At 35.0% G+C, this 15,826-nt stretch overlaps 1 protein-coding gene across 1 annotated transcript; it reads left to right on the forward strand.

Moving 5' to 3' along the window:
* Nucleotides 1–1,249: 1,249 nt before the first annotated feature.
* On the forward strand, nucleotides 1,250–14,854 carry LOC132532196 (heterogeneous nuclear ribonucleoprotein A3-like). Its single transcript, XM_060170505.1, has 2 exons — nucleotides 1,250–1,255; nucleotides 13,505–14,854. Exons 1-2 carry the CDS (start codon nucleotides 1,250–1,252, stop codon nucleotides 14,444–14,446), a joined length of 948 nt encoding a protein of 315 aa, XP_060026488.1. The 3' UTR covers nucleotides 14,447–14,854.
* Nucleotides 14,855–15,826: the final 972 nt, after the last annotated feature.

The following is a 15,826-nucleotide window of genomic DNA, read 5'->3' on the forward strand; positions in this document are numbered from 1 at the left end:
ATGATTAAAAAGTTAAATGGAAAATGATATCAAAGAACATAGAAGAAGCATAGCAAAAGCAAGATAAACAGAAAGTCTATAAATTGTGATCAAATTTAAAGTATTAGACAAAATGTACCATTTAAAAGATAATTGTCATATGGTATTTTTTAATGAGCTTTGTACTTTTTACAAGAGATTCACTTAAAACATAAAAAAAAAAGGGCTTCCCTGGTGGCGCAGTTGTTGAGAGTCCGCCTGCCGATGCAGGGGACACGGGTTCGTGCCCCGGTCCGGGAAGATCCCACATGCCGCGGAGCGGCTGGGCCCGTGAGCCATGGCCGCTGAGCCTGCGCGTCCGGAGCCTGTGCTCCGCAACGGGAGAGGCCACAACAGTGAGAGGCCCGGGTACCACACATACACAAAAAAAACCCATAAAAAAAGATTAAAATACAAGAGATAGAAAGCAATAAAACACTAACTAAAAGATTGCTGTATTTATATTATTCAAAATATAATTTAGGGCAAAACGTTTTAAGAATAAAGATGGTTCCCATATAATAAGAAAACATCAGCTCCCCAGGAAGCTGTATGAAGTCAAAACCTTCATGCACCTAATAAACATTCACAAAATATATAAAACAAAATTTGTTAGAACAACAGAAAAATGTTTTAAAATCTACCATTAGGGTGGGCGATTTGAAAATGGCACTCTTAATTATTGATAGGTCAAAACACAATTAAAACAATGAAGATGTAGATGATTTAAACAACTTAATAATGTGTTTGGTTGGTAGTGTGTGGCACTTAAAACACACCGCTATCAAATCTAGTGAATCCACATTCTTCTTGAGTATACAAAGAACATTTACAAATGAATAATCACATACTTTGCCCAAAAAAAACCTCTCAAAAAAGTTTGAAAAAATAATTACAGAGACCACATCTTCCCAATATAGAAATAAAAGTAGCAATCAATAGCAAAAAGACAAAAGAAATGAATTTTGTTTAAAAAAAAGAAAAAGGTAAATCTATATAAAAAAATGACAATTAAAAATGGGCCAAAGACCTGAACAGACACCTCAGCAGAGAAGATATAAGGATGGCAAGTATGTCATCTTTATGAAAAGATGCCCTATGAAAAACATCTCTATGAAAAGATGCTCTACATGTTATGTCATCAGGGAAACACCAATTAAAACAACAGTGAAATACCACTAACCATCTATTAAAATGGCCAAAATCCAGAACACCAAATGCTGGCCCCAATATGGAGGTATGGGAATTCTCGTTCATTGCTGGTAGAAACCCAAAATGGTAAAGCCATTTTGGAAGACAGTTTGGAGTTTCTTACAAAACTAAATATATTCTTACCATACAATTCAGAAATCACACTCCTTGGCATTGACTCAAAGGAGTTGAAAATTTATGCCCACACAAAAAACCTGCACGTGAATGTTTATAGAAACTTTATTGATAATTGCCAGGACTTGGAAGCAAACAAGGTGTCTAATAGATGAATGGAAAAATAAACTGTGGTACATTCAGACAATGAAATATTATGCAATGCTAAAAAGAGATGAGCCATAAAAAGCCATAAAAAGACATGGTGGGAACTTAAATACGTATTACTAAGTGAAAGAAGCCAATTGGAGAAGGCTCCATGCAGTGTGATTCCAATTATATGACATAAGAGCAAAACTATGGAAGCAATAAAAAAAATCAGTAGATTCAAGGGAAGAGGGGAGAGATGCAAAGGCAGAGCAAAGAGGATTTTTAGGGCAGTGAAAATACTATGCATGATAGTATAATTATGGACATATGTCCATACATTTGTCCAAATTCATAGAGTATATATGCAGATATATTATCTATATATATTTATTTATATAATATGTATATACATGTGAATATATATAATTTCAGAAACTAGATTCTTAGCATTTAGGTTCACAGTTTTAAAATCGAAAAGGTCCTTAAATGCCTAAATGTCTTATCCAATATTCACATTTTATGTCACAAAAATGAAAGTGAGTAATTAAAATTCACACAACAAAGGATTTAGGCTAGAAAGAATTAATTATTCATATAAAAGCTGTGTATTTTGGTCAGAAATTCTTACCTATCTGCTACATATGTCTATCTCTACCTCTCTGTCTCTCTACCTATACCAATACCCATCAATACCTATACCTACACCTGTATCTGTATCACTTAACTACAGTTGTAAGGTTTTGTAGAAATGACAGAAAATGATGTCCTTTTCCAGCTTGAATAGGGTGTGTCTCCGTGTGTTGCGTAACTAATTAATTGCAGAATTCAGTCTTTATTGGACAAAAATTTCGACTTCAAAATTAAACACTCTTTCTACACTACATTCTTTCTACACTTTCTGCTGCCTATAATGAGTTACATAATTAACAAAACATTGGTTAATTTTAAATGATTATAGATTGGTAAAATTAATATAGTTACATGCCAGACAGAATCATTTTCATTTTAAAAACACTATTATACATCAAATATTGTGTCTTTTATTTCTCACAAGGAACGGAAGCTCTCTCCAAAATCTTAATACATCTCAAAAGTCTGATCTTTTATATATTATTTAATAGATTAGTCAATCCAATTACAACCGATCCACTAATTTTATTTTTAAATGTTTCTTAACATATAGAGGGTAGGACTAGAAGACCATCTGACACTAAGTGACTCAAATATGCAATAAGAAATATAAAATATATATCTATCCACATTCACACCAAATGAAAAAAGAATGGTTTTAACAATTCAAGTCACACTTTAGGAAAAGGAAACAAACCGGGGCTAGTAAACCGAACATCAGTTTTCTGGCCGACTTAATTATAAAAGACTGAGACATTAAACTGTGCAAACTAGAGAAAAGCTGACACTACCTTAATTAAATTGATACTACTAGTGATGCCCTGATAGTGTACTTGTCAGGTTATAAATTCTTATAACATCAAGTAAAAATGACAAACTTCCCCAAGGACCTAATGTAAGTTCTTCTAGAGGGGATTAGTTAACACAAATTACTTCTAGGATATTTCATTTAAATTACTTAGAGTCCAAGTGAATGGGAGCTGAGCTAAACCACATATCCCACCTGCTGCATAGGCAGAAGAAAAGACGAAAAGAGTCCTAGGAAAACTCATTGTGTAACACCAGCCAGAGGTGTAATTGTGGAGCAATTTTTTTTTAAACAATTTTTGAATACTGTAATTTAAGAAGTCTTCAGAGATAATACAGACATAGACATCAGAAGGTCACTTTTGTAGTGATGGATAGTTTATAATAGAAAAAGCTGTTGTCATTTGCATCTCATTGCAAGCTTTGCATCTTGAGAAAGATTATATGTGACTCCTAAGTTAAGAATTTTAGTTATCATGTATAATTTCAACTTTCTTTTCCAATTCTCTGTGAAATGAGGTCTAGCCTTGCCAAAGCAGAACACATGTCAACTGAAATCATGAAGGCTTCTGAGCTACCAGGACAGTGATTCTTAAGAAACTAAGTGTTACTGTAACACTTGTCTCTCACGACTGAGGAGATGTGATGGCCTTGCTGGTAGTGTGAAGACAGTGATCACCAGTATGACAGTGAGAGGATGAAACACTGCCAGGCAGCCAGGCTTCCAGACTTCAGAAATTTATACTGAACAAAGCTGACAGCTTTGAAGAAGCATACTAAATTCTGGCTGCTTCCCTCTGAGCTAGAATGCTCGTACCTTTCAATGATGTGAATGGAGTCAGGGCTATGCTGAGAGTTTACCTAGAGAAACATACTTTGGTGGCAGGTTCAAAGATCTGGAAGATATAAAATATTAAATATTTATGCAAGAAATTGGGACTACGTGACATAATTGAAGAACATGCACTAGGCTCCATCTGTTCTTAGAACATGAGCTCCCTTAGCTTTTAAGGTTGCCTGTAATATACCACTATTTGGTGTGACTTCTTTTTAGCTACTGCCTCCCAAAGACTTCTTTACAATATGCACTCGTGGACAGAAGCATTACCTTAGCAACCACCAATCAATAGAGATGCTTTTCTAGGATTATCTAGTAAGCTCCCTTTCAGACACCAGGTACTATAGTACAGAAGAGAAAAAAAAGTAAAATAGACATTGAGACCTTAAAAAACATCTAGAAAACAATTGGGTCTAGTCAATAGGGCTCCCCTTTGTATGGGATACCCTCCCACAGAAAACTCTCTGTTTTACCATATATGTCTGCTGCTTTTGTCCATCCATGTTTCTACTAAAGATGAAAGGTCAAGAGAATATTGTTTGATAGTTTCACAAAATTCTATGGAAATAAACTTCCTCTTAAACCATATAGGCTCTTAAACCATATAGAGAACTTTAACCTCCACCTTCCCTCATAAAATGCATGACAGTAAGAGCTGGAAAGAGTTGGAAAGTTCCTTGAGCTTGGCAAATGGAAGAGAGTGTTGGTTAAATGTCATGGAACAAGCACTAGACTATGGATTATTGATTCGAAATGGAGTAAAATCAGGATTCCTAACCTTGAACAAGGCATTTCTGAGAATATCTGTACAATTCCAGTGGCATAGAATCCTTTCGGTTATTGATTCTTGCCAAAGTTCATACTGAAATTTTACTGAAAGATATATGGAGATGTGCAAAATAATACTTCTCTCAGTGGGCTCTTGTTTTATTTGTTTCTTTTTTTATTTCTCAACAAGTCTAGACTCAGTGTCTCCATTTTAATTAAATTGTATTTTAAAGTCAAAGAACACAAATAGATCTATGTTGTATTGAATAAAGTAAAAACTAACATTACATCTCTACCACTACCCTGTTTACTCTTAATTTAGACATGATTGAAGTCATCTAGTATGGACATCTCTTCATTTTCCTGCTCTCTTCCTTTTAAGTTCTCTGTATCTTCATTGTTTAAGGAAGTATTCTGTTTAAGTAAGTATCCCTTCCTTCAAAGTTAGCTATTCCACTTTTACCTTTCTTTCTTTTTCCAACCTGACTAATGTAAAATAATATCCTACCAATTATTTCCTTATATTGCATTTTCAATTTTTCTCTTTCCAGTGTGTCCTTCCTTCTCAGTCTTTACTTGTGATTGGGTCTCCTTCTTCTAGAAAAACTAACCTAACCAACAAACAAAAACACTTTTTTTCTTATTTATTCTAACCCACTAGCATATTTAAAGCAATCTCTCTCCCCTCTCACTCACACATAACTCCATCACCAAGTCCTACTAAAATATGTCCCAAAGTTGACTGTTTCTTAGTACCTCCATGACTACCACCCCAACCCAAGTCAAGTCTTCCTCCTGGTGGATTAAGTGTTACTTACTGGTCTCCTCCCTGCTATTGCCCTTTCTCCCCAGTTCAGCATTATGAGACAAGGAAGACATATGCTGATCTCTATTCAGCAGATAGTTGTGCTTTTAAGACGAAAGTAATTCATTTCACCCCTATGCTCAGAACTTCAAAGGTTCCCCCTCTCATATGAGAATATAATCTAAAATACTTAGAATGACATGCCGTTATTCCTGTTAACTCTCTGATTCCATCTCCTATTATTATTCCCTTACCGGAGACTTCACAACACTGTGGCCTGGCTACTCTTCCTCAGCATGTCCAGTGTGCTCAAACCCTGGAAATGCTGCACTTAACTCTGTCATTAAACCTTTTCCCTTAACATTAACCAGGGCGGTGGGCATCATTCAATTTCTTGAGGGCCCAAATGGAACAAAAAAAGAACAAAGAAAGGGAGAACTCTTTCACCGTCCTCTTGAAATGGGATATCTTCCTCCCCAGAACCACTTGTTCTGGTGCCCTTGAATTCTGACTGGGAGTTACACCACTGACTGTTTCTCAGGCTTTTGGACTGAGTCTGAATTATACCATGGCTTTCCTGGTTCTCCACTTGTACATAATAGTTTGTGGGACTTCTTGGCCTCCATTTTCCAATTCCTATAATAAATCTTCATATATATATACACACACACACACACACACACACACACACACACACACACACACACACACACACACACACACACACACACACACACACACACACGCACCACCCTAATGGTTCTGTTTTCTGTTTTTCTGGAGAACCCTGGCTGTACAACTACCACCTCTCTGTTTCCTTTTACAATTGCTTAACTTTTCTTCATATCCTACACCCCGTCTCTTGATATACCTACCGGTTTATAGTCTTCAATGAGATTTGAGTCAATGTAAGCAGGTTTTGTTTATTGCTTATCAAAAAACAATTAGAGCAGTGTCAGGCACATGGTAGGTTCTCAAATATATTTGTAGAAAAAATTGATGAATCCTTTGAAGTTTGCTTTAACGTTCTTAATGACAAATGATAAATCACTTTGTGTCAGGAAAACTGAATTATCTGGGGGAAAAAGCAGCCACTTTAGGTGACTTCTTTTAAAATGTGAAACAATTTTCAGAGTATAAATAATGAGAAAAGAGTTGTATCGGGAGGCTATCTTGAGAAAATAAGCTTATAAAAATACTTCTTTGTATTATATTATAACATTTGGGATTATAACAGCAACTACACTCCAGATTTTAGAACCACATAATTCAATCATTAATATTCACAGAAGGACATAATTTGTCTTTCTATAGTGTGCGCAGTATTTCAGATACTATCATTCATTTAGCATTTTGAGAGTGACTTTTGGGGCATTTTTAAGAAACAACAAAAAAAATGTGATGGTTCATCAATTTTCAAAATATCCTATCAATAATCTTGTACTCGGTTCACTCATTATGGAAACTTCTCATTGATTTTCTTTCATTTGAGTATTAAGAGATCAAACTGTCAAATTCTAAGTAGTCAATGAGCTTGAGTATGATTTTAAAACTATTCCAAAATCATCAAATAGAATACTGAATATTTTTAAATAATTTGTTCACTTTTCCATGTATAGAACTGTATTTACAACACAAAGATATGTGAAACTAATAAATATTTTACCACCATTAGAAAATATATGCCCTAAGCTAGTAGTAAGTGAGAAGAAATTTTTGAGAAGTCACTTCTTTAGTAAATGCTTGTATGTTACAATGACTTCTGTTGGAAGATTTGGCTGACTTTTTTTCCATGAAACTCAGTTTCTAAAGATTCAGATAAGAAGTACTCTGTAATGCAGAGTGACTGTTTTATAAAAATAGATCAGTTTCACTTGGAAAATAGGGTTGGACATTTTAGCTTTGAGTTCCAGCTCTGTCCTTTACTGTTAATAATAACATTTGTATATAATAACTTGATATACAAAGTTATCACCTAATTAACTCTGGCAAAATATATACCTCCAAACTGTTTCCACGTCCTGAATGAATGATTTCATATCAGTGTGACTGAAATTATACCAGCAGGGATACTGACCATGGAATTTAACATGGAATTAGTATATGGTAATGTGAATTTTGGTTCAGATGACAAAATAAGTAGATGCCCTTTGGGTTGAATGGACAGATCATAACTTAGAAAAAAGACAATGAGTAAAACAAGAATATCAGCAATTGTTATATCTAATTGTTGAGTGCCAGACAAATATCAAACTGTGAAGAACTCGGTTATTTCTTGGAATAGGTGTGCAGATAGAGGCAGAATGAAGAGATAAAATTCCAAGTATATGCACATGGGTTTTAGAGACTTGTTAATCCTGTTTCTCGGATCTGAATGCACTAACAAAAGGGCACGATATTTTAATATCTATATTTTGGTCTCCTATGGTAGGTTATTCCTGTAGAAGGGATTGTGTGTGATGAATACTCCTCTGTAAGACAGGATTTCTCAAAAAGCTAAAATGTTTTCAGGATATTAATAGATTTTACCTAAAATACCCATGATCCTTTAAATATAAGAAACTATGAATTAAACAAAGGCTACAGATTTTTTTTTGCCTGCTTGCTTTGTTTTGTTGTTGTTGGTAGTGATTTTGGTGATGGTCGGGATAGAGTCAGGCATGAAAGAAGTTGATTTTATTTCTCTAAAACTTTGCATAGACAAATGTGTGTTTTTTAATTTCTTAATGGGGAAAAATGAAATATGGAGTTACTAAAATTTATATAATGCTTCAAAAAACAAAATTATACTTTATGGAGAGTTGTATTAAGGTTATTAAATTCCTGTTGTTCTGCCTACATAGTTACTAAGCAGTGGTCTGAAAATAAACTGGCTTCCTGCACTTAGATAAAAATGGAACATGTTGGCCAGTCACAGTGTATTCTAATCTCCCTAGAAAATTTTTTTCTTTTGTTTTCTAGGGTATTGATCCATCATTAGCAGACACTGAGCTCTCAGTAAATAAGAGTATGTTTTTAGACACAGAAAACTGAAGTCCCAAATAACATGAGCCTCTGCATAAGTGTCCGGCTATCCCCTCTTTGGAGCATATGTTCATTAGTAGCATAAACATTCCAATTCAGCTTTACTTAAGGATGTAAATGAGGTAGAGTAGCATAGCTCTAATTTAACAAAGAAAATACAGCCATCTCTCCTGGATGGTTGTGTTGATGCAAAAATCACTGTGGTAACCACGTTCCTTACAACTGTCAAAAAGTATTAGGTGTAAATCAAATAAAATCGATTGACTTCCACTGGCTGGTGAGCTAATTCAGGGGGAAGTGTTACTACCTCATTTTGAACTTAACTAATGTTTCTTTTAATGTGTAATGATTAAGCCAGAATTGCCAAAAATTTTCCACCCTTCTTTAAAGAATGTCCTTGAAATACTCAAAATTACTTCAACGCTAGAAATAAAGAATAAATAGATCATAGAATAACTCCCTACTTAACACAAAATTGCTTCCAAGTAATGAGCAGTAATGTTGAATTTAGTATATTCTTTATCTCAAATCCAGCCATTCAGAAAAAAATGAAAATGTTTCTTACATTGAAAATAGCCACTTTGGGTATCTTTAGTTCCTTAAGAGTATAGCATATTCCATTCCTTACTAAGATAAAAAGAGACAGAGACAGACACAGAGAGAGTATTCCTTGATGTGAATTTTTCGGCAATGCTAATCTGTTTCTTTTTATTTAAAACACATATTAACAACTTCATAAAATGCACATATTCACCAACCTAAGCATGACTCTGCTAGATTATTTTAGTTTCCAGTGTGTCTTCTTGTGATGACTCTTATTTTACATCATTAGTTTTAAGAAACTGTGACAAGGAAGCACTACAATTAGTGAAAAAGTTGACAGAAATTCAAGTCTATGAATCAGAAACATGCCAAGAAAATGTATTTTTATCACATACAACAGAGAAATAGTATGTATGCGTTAGACTTTTTTGGACAATGATGAAAATGGACTAATATAGATATATACTAATAATATAGAGTCCTAGCTCTGTGTTTTCTTCAATTTGCCCCCAAGTGTCCTATCATATTTAAATCTTTCCTCTGGTCATCCATATGGTCTAGGACAAAAATAACCCAGTAAGAAGGGATAGAAGGTGAATGGTATTGGCAAAACTAGTGTTGAAACCAGAACATGGAAGTAAGCAGTGGAAAGAGCCCAGGCTTTAGACACTTTGTTGATCTGAGTTTGAGAATCATGACTGAGTAATATTCACCACCACATTATAATTCTTAAATCTGACTGAACAATAAGCTACTCTGATCCAGAGGTGACTTCAGAAGCCAGGCTTAAAAATATTGTAATAGTCATCCTGGCAGTCTGAAAGACTGTCCATCCCCATAGCAGAGCCATCTAAGGAGGGAGCATTCAAAACTAATAAGATGTTTATGCTGACTCAGGGCAGATCCCTAGATAAAAGATTAAAAACAAGGGTAAAAACTCAACAAGGACACCAGAAGCTTTAAAATTCAGGAGAACTATTTTGCAGAATTAGCAGTATACAGAAGGAAATAAATAGCTATAAATGCTTACATTAAAAAAGGAAGAAACATTTCAAATCAATAGCCTGAGTCAACCTTAAGAAACCAGATAAAGAAAAACAAATAAAATACAAAGAAAGCAGAAGAAAGGAAATAATAAAGGCAAAGACAAAAATAAATGAAATAAAGAATAGAAAAATAATAGAGAATTTTCTCAAATGATAACTTTTTTACAAATCGATTGAACAACTTTAGTTGGGCTGACCAAGAAAAAAAGAGAAAATGCAAATTTTAAAAATCAAGAATGAAAAAGCACCTTCAATAAGACCTTACAGAAATAAAAAGAATTATGAGAGAATACTGTGAATAACTATATACCAATAAATTAGACAACTTGGAGTAAATTGAAAAACTCCTTTACAAAAACACAAATTACTGAAACCTAAGCAGGAAGAAGTAGAAAGTTGGAATAGACCTATAACAAGTATAAAGATTGAATTCGATTTTTAAAATTCCTACAAAGAAAACCCAGGCTCAGACAGCATCACTGGTAAATTCTACCAAATTAAAAAAAAAAAAAAGAAATCTATACTCATCTTCCACAAATTCTGCCCAGAATACAAGAGGAGTATAGTAGTCAGCTCAGGCTACCATAATAATATGCCATAGACTAGGTGGTTTAAACACCAGAAATATTTTTCTCAAGTTCTAGAGACTGGGAATTCCATGATCAAGGTAGCAGAAATGTAGGCCATTCTGGTGCCTCTTTTCTTGGCTTGGAGGCAGCTGTCATTTCACTGTGTGATCACGTGACCTCTTCTTGGTGTGTGCAAGGAGGGAGAGAGATTGAACTTTCTGATGCTCCTTCTTGTATCTCTACACTACTCCCCTCAGATCAAGGTCCCATTTTTATTTAACCTTCATTACTCCCTTAGAGGTACATCTCTGTATACCGTCACACTAGAGGTTAGGGCTTCAACAGATGAATTTTGGGAAACACAAATATTCAGCCCATACCAAGGAGAGAACCCATTTCAACTCACTCTATGAAGCCAGTGAAACCCTGACTTTAATATGAGACAAATATAACACAAGCAAAGCCATCTGCGTATCAATATTTCAAATGTAAATATGTACAATTCCCTCAACAAAATACTAGTCAGAATCCAGCTATTTATAAAAAGAGTTATAAACTAAGATGAAGGGGATTATTATAGGAATGCAAGGTTGGTTAAGCATCTCAAAATCAATTGATATAGTATACCATATTAATGCAATAAAGAAAAACATGTGAACGTATCAATGGATGCATAAATAATTTTGACAGAATCCTACACACCTTTATGATAAAAATGTTCAACAAACTAGGAGTAGAAAGGAACTTCCACAAACCGTCAAAGGGCATCTATGAAAAACCCAGAATCAACATTATAATTAAAGGTGAAAAAATGAGTTATTTCCCTCCAAGATTAGAAATAAGACCAAGAAGTCTTCTCTTGACATTTCTATATAACATTGTACTGAAAGTTCTAGCATGGGTAATTAGGTAAGAAAAATAAATAAATAAGTGTTGAGATTGGAAAGGAAAAAGCAAAACTATTTCTATTAACACATAACACGATCTTGTCATAGAAAATCCTAACTAATCCATGAAAAAACATTAGAAGTAAAAAAACAATTTCAGCAAGTTTGCAGGACACACTATCAATACACAAGCATCAATATCATTTCTATATATTAGCAATGAACCATCCAAAAACAAAATTAAGGAAACAATTCCATTTACAATAGCACCAAAAGAGCCCAAAATACTTAGGAATAAATTTAACCAAAGAGGTGTAAGAGTTTTACACTTAAAACTACCAAGCATTATTGAAAGGCATTAAAGACTATCTAAATAAAGTCATGTTCATGTAGCTTAATATTTTTAAGACAGTACTCCCAAAATTGATCTACAGATTCAATAAAAACATATGAATATATAAAAACATATATGCAAATGATTAGATCAACATTATTTATAATAACCAAAATGGGAAAACAAACCAAACGTCCATCAACTGACGAATGGATAAATAAAATGTGTTATTGCCATACACTAAAATATTATTCAGCAATAAAAGATAAGTAGTGATACATGCCTCAACTTGAATAATATTATGCTAAGCGAAAGAAGGAATTTACAGAAGGTTGCATATTGTATGATTATATTTACTTAAAATGTCCAGAATAGGCAATTCTATAGAGATAGAAAGCAGAGTAATGGTTCCATAGGACAGAGGTGCTCAGGTTATGGTAAAATGAGAAGTGACAGCTAATGGGTAAGAATTTCCTTTTGGCAGAAATTTGAAAATATTCTGAAGTTAGATTGTGTTGATGGTTGCACAGCTCTATGAATATACTAAAATACATACAACTGGACACTTTAAATGGATGAATTGTTATGTGAACTTTATTTCAATAAAGTTGATTTATAAATACATAGTGAAAAAAGGAAGAAAGGAAGGATTTTGATGTTTTTGAAATATCCTCAGATTTTTCTCATATGCACTTAAAAAAACATTGAGAGAGGAATGTTGGGAATAAAAGAAGGAAGAATGGGAAGAAACAAAAATATCTGACTTAAGCTATGGGTGATATCAACCGTGAAAGATAAGATAGGCCTTTTGGGTTTTTTTTGGTCTAGGTAGAATGCTTTATAATGATAATATTTTGCACTTCCTCAGTCTCCAATGATTTTCTATAGAGGACAAGCAAAAATAAGGTATAAAGGATTTTCTCTTCTTCATGTAATGAAATTTTACTATTATTTCCATTCAGCTATGAAACAAAAATAAGCTTATTGACAATTTATTATTTTATTAAAACAACTCAATTTTTCTACATTTGTGAAATTTCTTATTAATCACACTGTGGACTTAAAGATACTTAGCACTCTTCACTGCATAAGACTCATTTGTCCTGTCCAAAAACGGACAGTATACCATCTCAGCCCGTATGTTCATTTTTGCACTTGGGTGCTGTTTACCATCATTGTTACATGAAATGTGAGAAAACGTTTCTCAGGATTTTTTGGATTTAAAACTATCTGCTTGCCAATTATTTTCAGTTTAGAAAACCTGCTGTTTCTTACAGCTTCACTTGCTTTATTCCCAAGAAAGTGTTTCCCACTTGTAAATACCCAGCATAAGTGTCAATTACCTTCAACCCCTAAGTTTCAGTTGCACCCCACACTCATTTACTAAACCAAAACTACATGTGCAAACATTTGATGCAAAACACTGGTATGGGTGGTGTCTAACCAAAATTATAGAAGTGTGAGTGCCTAATGAAGATCAAAGTTCAAGATTTCCATAATGATGTAGCCAGATAAAATGAGTTCCAGGATGCCTTTGGGAATCTAGCAACTTTGTCACACATTAATGCTTTTTAGATGAAAATGAGTTTCACTGTCCAAATTAGCTCTTGAAAGCTATTTCTCCTCACTTTCAAGCTGATTACTATCAAATATTAGCTGACTTTAATAGTATTTATTCAATAAGTCCGATAGTTATATTTTATTAATTAACTATAACTGATTTAAGTGTAAATATTACTATAGCACAAGAGTAGATGGAGAAGACACAGGAAGATCTTAGAATGTAAATGGTCATGATCCAAAGGAACCAGAACAGTTGAGAAAACTGTTTATTGGTGGTCTGAGCTTTGAAACTACAGATGATAGCTTAAGAGAACATTTTGAGAAATGGGGCACACTTACAGATTGTGTGGTGATGAGAGACCCGCAAACAAAACGTTCCAGGGGCTTTGGTTTTGTTACTTACTCTTGTGTTGAAGAGGTGGATGCAGCAATGTGTGCTCGACCACACAAGGTTGATGGGCGTGTAGTGGAACCAAAGAGAGCTGTTTCTAGAGAGGATTCTGTAAAGCCTGGTGCCCATCTAACAGTGAAGAAAATTTTTGTTGGTGGTATTAAAGAAGATACAGAAGAATATAATTTGAGAGACTACTTTGAAAAGTATGGCAAGATTGAAACCATAGAAGTTATGGAAGACAGGCAGAGTGGAAAAAAGAGAGCATTTGCTTTTGTAACTTTTGATGATCATGATACAGTTGATAAAATTGTTGTTCAGAAATACCACACTATTAATGGGCATAATTGTGAAGTGAAAAAGGCCCTTTCTAAACAAGAAATGCAATCTGCTGGATCACAAAGAGGTCGTGGAGGTGGATCTGGCAACTTTATGGGTCGTGGAGGAAACTTTGGAGGTGGTGGAGGTAACTTTGGCCGTGGTGGAAACTTTGGTGGAAGAGGAGGGTATGGTGGTGGAGGTGGTGGCAGCAGAGGTAGTTATGGAGGAGGTGATGGTGGATATAATGGATTTGGAGGCGACGGTGGTAACTATGGCGGTGGTCCTGGTTACAGTAGTAGAGGAGGCTATGGTGGTGGTGGACCAGGATATGGAAACCAAGGTGGTGGATATGGTGGCGGTGGTGGAGGATATGATGGTTACAATGAAGGAGGAAATTTTGGAGGTAACTATGGTGGTGGTGGGAGCTATAATGATTTTGGAAATTAGAGTGGACAACAGCAATCAAATTATGGACCCATGAAGGGGGGCAGTTTTGGTGGAAGAAGCTCGGGAAGTCCCTATGGTGGTGGTTATGGATCTGGTGGTGGAAGTGGTGGATATGGTAGCAGAAGGTTCTAAAAACTCAGAAGAAAAGGGCTACAGTTCTTAGCAGGAGAGAGAGCGAGGAGTTGTCAGGAAAGCTGCAGGTTACTTTGAGACAGTCGTCCCAAATGCATCAGAGGAACTGTAAAAATCTGCCACAGAAGGAACGATGATCCATAGTCAGAAAAGTTACTGCAGCTTAAACAGGAAACCCTTCTTGTTCAGGACTGTCATAGCCACAGTTTGCAAAAAGTGCAGCTATTGATTAATGCAATGTAGTGTCAATTAGATGTACATTCCTGAGGTCTTTTATCTGTTGTAGCTTTGTCTTTTTCTTTTTCTTTTCATTACATCAGGTATATTGCCCTGTAAATTGTGGTAGTGGTACCAGGAATAAAAAATTAAGGAATTTTTAACTTTTCAAAAAAAAAAAAAAAAAAAGAGTAGATGAACAAAGTCCTTAAAGAATATTGCTTACGATTTTAAAAATAATGCAATATGATAGGAAATTGCATGTATATATTATATGTGTTTATTTGTGGGTATATGCGTATATATGTATATAATATATGTGCATGGTGTGTATGTGTGTCTATGTGTATACACACATATAAAACATTTAAAACACAGTTTTTACATTTAGTGTATCATTTGACACAAATTCTTTTTTTTTTTTTTTTTTTTTTTGTGGTACGCGGGCCTCTCGCTGTTGTGGCCTCTCCTGTTGCGGAGCACAGGCTCTGGATGCACAGGCTCAGCAGCCATGGCTCACAGGCCTAGCCGCTCCGCCGCATGTGGGATCTTCCCGGACCGGGGCACGAACCCGTGTCCCCTGCCTCGGCGGGCGGACTCTCAACCACTGCGCCACCAGGGAAGCCCTGACACAAATTCTTAAAGAGTTGGTTTTGGATTAATATATTAAAGTTGAAAGATTTGTGCAAGTATGATAACGTAATGATTTAATGAACAGAACAAATGACCGTGACTACATCCAATGTGGAATCTTTTCCAGACCCACCATCCTTCATTAACTGTAATGAACTGAAACATTAACACTTGTGGTATAGTACTTTAAATGATTTTGGAAATCTCCTTTTGGTCAATCTAGCAGTAGGCATTTTATCATCTGTTAAATATTAAAATGACTTTTTTTTTTTTTTTTTTGGCTGTGTTGGGTCTTCATTGCTGTGTGTGGGCTTCTAATTGTGGTGGCTTCTCATGTTGTGGAGCACAGGCTCTAGGAGCACGGGCTTCAGTTGTGGCACGTGGGCTCAGTAGTTGTGG

The sequence above is a fragment of the Lagenorhynchus albirostris genome, chromosome 14 (assembly GCF_949774975.1).
Source record: "Lagenorhynchus albirostris chromosome 14, mLagAlb1.1, whole genome shotgun sequence".
Lineage (NCBI taxonomy): Eukaryota > Metazoa > Chordata > Mammalia > Artiodactyla > Delphinidae > Lagenorhynchus > Lagenorhynchus albirostris.